The sequence below is a fragment of the Rana temporaria genome, chromosome 11, assembly GCF_905171775.1.
Source record: "Rana temporaria chromosome 11, aRanTem1.1, whole genome shotgun sequence".
NCBI classification, from domain to species: domain Eukaryota; kingdom Metazoa; phylum Chordata; class Amphibia; order Anura; family Ranidae; genus Rana; species Rana temporaria.
The window spans coordinates 40,231,378-40,240,852 of NC_053499.1; the positions used below are offsets into that span (position 1 = coordinate 40,231,378).

Below are 9,475 nucleotides of genomic sequence, written 5' to 3' on the forward strand. Positions count from 1 at the left end.
GAATGCCTATGGAGCACTGCTGGTTCAGAGGACAAATCTGCAGAGGAAGAGGCCGTAGAGGAAGAAGAGTCCCCTACCACTAGTACATGCCTAACCTTGCCTGTATCCTTGCCCCCCCTCCTTACCAGAGGAAACATTCCCCTGGCAGCTAGAGAAGGGAGGCTTATCCAGCAATGCCACCCCTGGGCTGATATCCCCAACATCATGCAACTTGGCATATTTGCTGGGATGTACAAACTTTTACTAAGGTTTTTCTCTCCACCCCCTCCTTCTGTCACCCAGCTACCTACCTCTAGCTCCTGTACATCCATATCCCCACCCCCCTCTATACTGGCCCCCGCCAGCACCTGCTGGGTAATGTCAGAGCACCTTTCCAGGTTTTTGATGTGTCGCAGTGTTGCCACCTGATTCTCTAGATCCAGGATCTGAGCTTCCAGAGAAAAAACTAGCTCACATCTCGCACAGCAAGGTTTGACCTCAAGTGTTTTTTTATGGAACGTATATATGGCGCAAGATGTGCACTGGGTCAACTCCTTTTCCACATTTTACCTTCTACTCTAATAGGTATAATCCCAAAAATTCACTCCCGGTACTCTACGCTACTTCAAGTTACCCCAGTACTCCAAACCATGCCAAGTTACTCCCAAGTTCCTTTACAGTCACGCACATTACTCCAAGTCGTTCCAAATTACCCAGCTACTCCCAATACTCCAAGTTACTTCAATTTACTGCAAGTACTCAAAGTCACTCTTTTTCTATCATGAATGAACAGGTGGCGCTGATTGTTCATTCAGAATAGTGACAGATGACCGAGTGCTGTGGCTGTGTGTGTTTATCTGCCGGCTGCTTTTATACATACACAGCCTGACTAATGGATGACACAATGTTGCAGTGCTGTGTGATCTTTCACTTCTATTAATGAAAAATGAGCATGAGCAGAATGATGGCAAGTATGACACTGCTGGGCAGAGCTAATCGTTCATTCATAAAACAGAAAGGTGCTCTGTGATCCATCCAGGGCTGCTGTTAGAAATCACAGGGCCCTGTACAGCCTACCTGGCAGGGCCCCTCCCCCGAATATATCAAGACCATATTTTCACAAAAAATACACTAAAATCATTATTAGTGGACACAAACATAACAGAGAACCTGTGTGAATTAGCCCTTTTTTAATTGTCATCACAGTGACAGGGGGGCACATGGGGGAGGGGATCAGACGTAGGCAGAAAAGGGAGGGGGATCGGTGTCGGGCAAGCAATTACAGGAACGATGCCCCGTGTCTGTGTCTCTCCCTGCAGCAGCTGAAAATCGTCAGGATTGGGAGAAACTGGCTTCCAGCTGCTGGAGAGACGCACAGGGCATCCTTCTGTAATTGCCCCTCTGCCCCAATGGGGGGACACATGCTTTTGAGGTGTTAATTGAGCCTGCTCCTAGACATTCCTTTGTGTGATGCTAATACTGTTTTGTGTCCATTGTGCTAATTAGGTCTTCTCCTAAGACCTGTTCATTGTGTATGCTAATGACAATGTTAAGATGTGGAATGTGACTTGTCAAGCTGTAGTAATTAACCCCTCTAAATGCGGAGCCAGACCGTCTGGGTAATAAGTAGTAATTAACTCATCGGAATGTTATTATCTAAAAGAATGTGTATGAAGCCCCCCATTGTGTGATGTGTGGGTGGAGTGTGTCTTTGTCCCTGTGATTAACTGTAACATGCTTGTACTGTATATAACAAAGCTAAGTTACCATTAAAGGATTCATTCATTCATTTTGGAGCCAGTACCAGAGCTTGTTTTGTCTCGTTTATTCTGGGAAATGAAATGGGTCGTGTCTGATGTCTGTCGGACTGTCGGATAACCTGTCGTGGGGCGATGGATTGGAATATCGTAAACGGTGGTGACCGTTACAGAAAGTAAATTGTGAATGTCTTGAAAGAACAGGAGAGGGGGATGGAGACAGATGGGGGGGACAGAAGGGATGGAGATAATTCAGTTCAGTGATTACAGTGTACTGCAGTCTGCAGTGCACACACATACCCACGGTCCAGGCTAGAATCTCAGGCATCATTCACACACATGCTGCTGATTTTCATATTTCCTGAACACACATCCCCTCTCTTCAGATACAGCACACCGAGATAGTGTGGGCGGGACTGAAAGGAGAAGGAGGAGGAGCTTTATTCCTCCCTGCTCGTATGTGAGGAGAGTGGGGGGGGTGGCTAGACTCGCTGGGCTGTAAAAGAGTGTCATAGACTGACACTTGGCTCAGCTTGCAGTCACCACTCTCGGAATTTACAGGCTGGTTCTCCTGTCCTAAGGACGGGAGAAATCAGTCTGTTTTTTTTAGTAACTGAGATGAAGGCTTGGGCCCCCCTCCCCCACAGTGCTCATGGAGTCCTTTCTGCAACTCGCTCTTCTCCGTGCCAATGAGGATGCAGGGGAAGGAGCAGATCGGGCGGCTGTGGTTGTGTGAACGCTTGCATTATGCAGTGTCAGCGAGCAGAGGGAGGGGGGAGGAATGCCCCGCAGAGCTGACTGGGGACGCTCTCCCTCTCAGGAGAGACTGTTACTCCAGCGGCGGCCCAAAAAAAAAAAAAAAAAAGCAAAAAAAAAAAAAAAATTTTTTTTTTTTTGGGGGGGCACATGGTGGGGCACAGCATAATGTTGGGGGGGTCAGGGCCCCCTCTGGCCCCCCCCTAGAGACGCCTCTGACGCTAATCGAGTGAGGGGGGAAATAAAACGATCACCGGCTTCTGTCAGAGGGACATCGGTCCTCACACAGAGAGCTGCCACTGCCTTATCTGTGCCCCACAGTGCCACCTACTAGTGCCACCCACCAGTGCTGCCAATCAATGCCCATCAGTGCTGTCCAATCAGTGTCACCTATCAGTGCCCATCAGTGCCGCCTCATCAGCACACATCAAAGAAGGAAAAATCACCTGTTTTCAACATTTTAGAACAAACTATGAAACAGTTTTTTTTTTTTTTGTCTTTTTTCTTTCTTTGTTTTTAGCAAAAGATAAAAACCCAGCAGTGATTAAATGCCACCAAAAGAAAGCTCTGTGAAAAAAAAATGTATTTGGGTCTAATGTTGCATGACCGCGCAAATGTCATTCAAAGTGTGACAGCGCTGAAAACTGATAATTGGCCTGGGCAGGATGGGGGTTTAAGTGCCCAGTAGGCAAGTGATTAATTAACAGCAGGATTGTCCATTTGATGTGTATGCTTCTTCAGTTGGCCCAATTGTCATCCTTAAGAATCAGGCACAGCAGGCTGACAACACTGCTGATAATTGTGAAGCAGCAGCTTGGCATTGTCGATCTACCACAAGAAGTGATGTGCTGGTAGAATCTCCAGGTAAGAAATTTTGCTACTCACAGAATAATTATTTTCTTACAAAAACTAAAAACGGTAAGGCAAACATGGTTAAAATAAATTTGGGGATGGATAGATTGTTACGATTTTAAACCCACCAAAAGCTCTACTGGTGTTTGCCTGAGCTTGGGACTGTAGATATTTGTAGATAGTTTGACATTCTGTGCAGATGTCCATTAACAAGCCCAGGTGGTTTTGTTAGTTTTTTTGTTTTGTTTTTTATGTTTTTGCACAAAACCCTATATGTGATATGTGATAAATAACAGATCACTGCCTTTTTTTCTCTTTCTATATATGTATAATGACTATATTCTGATGGATCTGCATACCTTTTTTTTGTACTATACAATCACTTACTATTTTTGTCAATAAAAAGGTTTTGATAAAAAAAATAATAATAATAATTTGGGGCTTACATACAATTAAAGTGGATGTAAACCCATTTTTTTTTTTTGATGTCACAATGTAGAGTATAAGATTTCCTATCATCTGTGCCCAGTCTTGCCACACCGAGTTAATCCAGCTCTGAGCAATCCTCTTTTATTGTTCAGTGAAAATTAACAGACTTCCAGATAAAACCCTGTCTAAATACAAAGTCCTTTCCTCTCTCCTTGCTTTGAGTGACAGATTATTTACATATCTAGCTTGGACATGTTTATCATATGTTATGTTATGTTTATCATAATATGAGGTGATTCAAAGTATAAAAAGTGAGAAATCCACCCCTCCCCCACATAACACATCCTGGTAATATACAATGACCTGTAGATCACCTCATATTATGATTAACATAACATATGATAAACCTGTCCAAGCTAGATATGTAAATAACCTGTCACTCAAAGCAAGGAGAGAGGAAAGGACTTTGTATTTAGACAGGTTTTTATCTGGAAGTCTGTTAATTTTCACTGAACAATAAAAGAGGATTGCTCAGAGCTGGATTAACTCTGTGTGGCAAGACTGGGCACAGATGATAGGAAATCTTATACTCTACATTGTGACATAAAAAATAAAAAAAAACATTTTGTGTTTACATCCACTTTAAGGCCCCTTTCACATGTACGGATACTGTGAGGATCCGTACATGTGTATCCGCTTGCTCAGCGGGGATCGCTCCGTTCATCCCCGCTGAGTCGGCAGCTGACAGGGTGGTCCCTGCACACTGTGCAGGGACCGCCCTGTCTTTTCTTCACTCTACCCTATGGGGGGATCGGATGAACACAAGACCGTCTGTCCATGTTCACCTGATGCGCTCTGCAGACGGATGGAAAAATAGGATTTTCCTCCGTCTGCAGAATCGGAGCAAAGAGGACCCGGATGAGATCAGGTGTCGGCAGATTTTCATCAACTGACAGGGCTATCTCATAGGGATTAATGTATGTCCTTATTTCATCCCTAAATGTAAGGATGAAAAAGCGGACATATGTTCCGCACAAGTGAAAGGGGCCTTAGGGGCAGTCTGCAGAGTGATTTTCTGTTTGTTTGATTTCAGTTCAAGGAAAACTCTACTTTTGTAAGAAAACAAATAAAAAAAATAATATAGCATATACAATTGTGACACAAGTCATATTGTAACTGAATGTTATTAAAATGACCTTTCCTTTTCAATCTGCAGCTCTGTAATTTTCTATAAAATGCAATATGACAACCTTGAGGTGTTCTGTACAATGATGGTGTACAGAATGCCCCCAAGAAATGTAATTTCCTGCTTGTGTGATTGGCTTACTAACTTTCCAAGAAGTCTGCACCAAGGTACAAATCAGATTTTGAGCATCCCCTGCAGGGCCGATCCTAGGGTCACAGGCGCCTGGTTGCAGAAATATTTCTGATGCCCCCACATGGGCGTCGTCATTTTACTAACTCCTCCCCTTTACAAATGTTTCTCTGGCAATGTCTCAACCACAGAGATGCTCCCCCACAAAGTTTTCATTAACCTGGAATCCTTACATAATCTCCTAAAAATAAACAAAATACAGGAAGAGAAGCAGAGTACTTTATTGGGACCTGGAAAAGGGCCTCTGTTATGGACACAGGAAGGGCTTCTGTTAGAGGGTCTTTTAGATGATTGGCGCCCCCACCTATGCAGGCGCCTGGGTGCAATGCACCCTGTGCACCCTACGTGGGATCGGCCCTGATCCCCTGAAACAAAAATCCCACTCCAAGGGAAATCACATCTAAGCCCCGCTTCACACTATTGAGGTGCAGAAAACCGCATGTGATGTGGACAGGAATCGCTCCACAAATTGCACGAAAGATGCAGGCGCCATTTTTCCCCGCACTGGAATCGGATTACATAGGTGTTTACACCCATGTGATTTGATTCAGCCAATAGTACTGTTTCCCGAACCATTTTTGGGGTGTAGTTACCTTAACATAGACACCCGCAGCTGTTCTCATGAACGGAAAGCAATTGTAATGCAGTACGGGAATCCCACACCGCATCAGTGTGAACCAGGGCCAGGGCCGGCCTTTGGGGTGTGCGAGCTGTGCAGCCGCACAGGGCGCCATGGGCGCCATGGGCGCCGTGCGGCCATCACAGCTCGCAGAATGTGAGTCGCAGCAGGGCCCGGCCAGCGCTACCACTAGGCGGATTAGGAAGGCAGCCACCTAGGGCGCACTGCCACCTAGGGGCGGCGCTGACTCTTGCCTCACCTTTTTCTCATTGTTGCTCCCCAGGCTCCCGGCAGAGGATAGAGGGGCCCCGGACAGCCTCTTTGTGTATGTTTAGGTGACCAGGGGGCAAAGGGGTGAAGATGGGGGGGGGCGTGACACAAGATTAGCTTGCACAGGGTACCTGAACACCTAAGGCCGGCCCTGATCAGGGCTAAAGGGATACAGACCCAGAGATGGAAGCCATCACAAATCTTTGTAATTTGTAACTGTAGTTGAACATACCTGAAAAATCTGGTCAGTGAAGTCCCAGAATGCAAATCAACTTGTCAACAAAGGTTCAAAAACCGAAATATTTTTTTTAGCTGAAAATTTGATATACTCGGACTTCTTCCTTTTATTTTTTTTTATGTTTTGATACTTGAAATGATTTAATTTGAACACTGATTTTGTCTCTTTGTTCTTGATTTTTTTTTTAGGTATGCAATGAAGTCGGCACAACAACCAGCACTGCGGTGTCATTATTTTGCTATATTCCTCATCCAAACTTTAGTTGCCCTTGTGTTATTCGGTTATAATCATATTAGTAATAACCGCATCATAAACAAGGCTTCCATCGCGACGAACTGCACGAATTCCCCACCTCTTTCCAAGAATGTTGTTGTCTTGTTATGGACATGGCCTTTTGGGACTCAATTTTCATTAGATAAGTGTCCAAAACCCTTTGATAGTCCCCGGTGCATCCTCACAGCCAACCGTAGTTTGTACAACACAGCAAATGCAGTTGTTCTTCATCACAGGGATGTATGTGGATCCAAAGACCAAATGCCCCAGGTGCCAAGGCCTGAAGGACAATATTGGGTGTGGTTTAATTTGGAATCTCCAAGTCACAGTCCAAATCTGCACTTCATGGACAAACTCATCAACCTCACTATGTCCTTCCGCATTGACTCTGATATCTTTACTCCTTATGGATGGTTAGAGCAGAATGAAGTTGCTATTAACTATACAATCCCAGAAAAGTCTAAGCTGGTGGCTTGGATCGTCAGTAACTGGAACCCCCATACCAGACGAGTCCAGCTTTATGAGGACTTGAAGAATTATATACCAATAGACATTTACGGTCGACAACATATATCTTTAGCCACTGAGCAAACCGTTTCAGTTGTCTCTAAGTACAAGTTTTACTTCTCCTTCGAGAACTCAATACACACAGACTATATAACAGAAAAACTCTGGCATAATGCATTTGCGTCAGGATGTGTCCCCGTGGTTCTCGGTCCACCCCGAGAAAACTATGAGAGACTTATTCCATCTGATTCATTCATTCATGTGGACGACTTCCCCAGTGCAAAAGAGCTGGCTTCCTATCTCCTCGAACTGGACAAAAATGATCAGAAATACCAGGAATACTTCAAATGGAGATCAAAACTGAGTCCAGTGACAGAATTTTCTTGGATTGTGCATTACTGCAAAGCATGTGTGGGACTACATAATGCCCCTTCGTATAGAACCGCGTCAAGTCTTGGCAAATGGTTCACATGACAAGCAAACTTGTTCTCGCTGGGAAAAAATTTTCCTAACTCAATGAAAGAACCAAACTGACTCAACTGATTCAATAGGAAAACTGACTCAACTGATTCAATAGGAAAACTGACTCAACTGATTCAATAGGAAAACTGACTCAACTGATTCAATAGGAAAGCATAACGTGTAAAGCGGAAAGTACAGTGGCCCATAGCTGATGTAAATATATTGATCCTTTCGTTACCAAGTGTCATTTAAAGCTTAGATGCCCAGACCAATATTATCCACATCGGGTAAATCGGTGGTAAAAGTTAAAGTCAAGTTGACAGTTTGCAAGCGGGGTCTGAGAGTAAAGAATGTGCACAAAAACGCACACTTGTGCACTCTCCTGCATCTTTTATTAACATTCTTAGGGCACTGTGTGTAAGGATCTAAATTCACCTCTCTGAATATGTTACACCCATATTTAGGCTGTAACATATACTGTAACTAGTTCAGCATCTGTCTCCTCTCCTCCTGATCCCCCCCGTGACAGTGGGCTGCAGATTTTCTCCCTGCTCCCGCTGTCACTATTCAAAAAGAGTGTGGCCGTGCGATGCTCTGCCCACATGGCCGCGTCATTCATTCACAGAGTTCTGTGAATAAATTGCAAGTATCGACGGCCTTTGCGGCTGATGGTTTATAGTGCTCAATTAACTGCCTGGGCACTGATGAGCGCTCCTAGGTAATTAATTGATGTTCCTGTCAGTCAGTAACTGCCCATATCGGAGGTACAGGCAGACAACTACACAGACAGTCTGCAGGAGCCTGGCATTACACCTGCAAATAAATGTGCTTTTATTTTTTTAAAGGTGAACTTCTTTTAAGGCAGTATTAAAGGGGTTGTAAAGGTTAATTTTTTATTTTTTTAAATAGGTTCCTTAAAGTGGAGGTTCACCCGGAAATAGCATTTTTTACCCTTAGATTCCTGCTCATTTTGTCTAGGGGAATCGGCTAGTTGTTTTAAAATCAAAGCTGTACTTACCGTTGTAGAGAGCGATCTTCTCCACTGCTTCCGGGTATGGGCTGCGGGACTGGGCGTTCCTATTTTGATTGACAGGCTTCCGACGGTCGCATCCATTGCGTCACGATTTTCCGAAAGTAGCCGAACGTCAGTGCGCAGGCGCCGTATAAAGCCGCACCGACTGATTGTCAATCAAGAAGGAACGCCCAGTCCCGAATACCATACCCGGAAGCGGCGGAGAAGATCGCTCTCTACAACGGTAAGTACTGCTCGGATTTTAAAACAACTAGCCGATTCCCCTAGACAAAATGAGCATCAATCTACGGGTAAAAAATTTTTTGTGGGTGAACTCCCGCTTTAAAGCTAGTGCATTGTTGGTTTACTTACCTTTTCCTTCGATTTCGATTTCTTTTTTTTCTTTGTCTGAATTTCTCACTTCCTGTTCCTCCTCAGTAAGGTGTATAGTAAGCTGTTCTAAATGACTTGTCACCGCTCGGATGATGGTGGAAAGCTTACTGAGGACAAACAGGAAGTAAGAAATTCAAACAAAGAAAAAAAAACATTTAGAAGGGAAAAGGTTAGTGAACCAACAATGCACTAGCTTAAAGGAACCTATTTAAAAAATAAAAGACGAACCTTTACAACCCCTTTAAGCCCAAAAAAATGTAATGTATGGCTGCTTACCAGTCCTTATGCCTCAGGCCCCGTACACACGACCGGTTTTCTCGGCAGAATTCAGCAAGAAACTCGATGGGAGACGTATTCTGCCGAGAAAACCGGTCGTGTGTACACTTTTCGCCGAGAAACCTGTCGGGAAACTCGTCGAGCCAAAAAGAGAGCATGTTCTCTATTTCCTCGTTGGGCAATGGGAACATTTGGCTCGACGAGTTTTCTGACAGCCGAACAAGGAACTCGACGAGCAAAACGATGTGTTTTGCCCATCGAGTTTCTCGGTCGTGTG

General features: G+C 44.4%; 1 protein-coding gene across 1 annotated transcript in view; it reads left to right on the forward strand.

Annotated features, from left to right (window-relative positions):
- The window catches only part of LOC120917242 (3-galactosyl-N-acetylglucosaminide 4-alpha-L-fucosyltransferase FUT3-like), a 32,154-nt gene extending 24,270 nt beyond the window's left edge, over positions 1-7,884 (forward strand). The window contains exon 2 of the mRNA XM_040328390.1: positions 6,464-7,884. Within this exon, the coding sequence (XP_040184324.1) occupies positions 6,471-7,529 (1,059 nt within the window). The 5' untranslated portion in view covers positions 6,464-6,470 and the 3' untranslated portion in view covers positions 7,530-7,884. The remainder of the gene's footprint in view (positions 1-6,463) is intronic.
- The last annotated feature ends 1,591 nt before the right edge of the window (positions 7,885-9,475 follow it).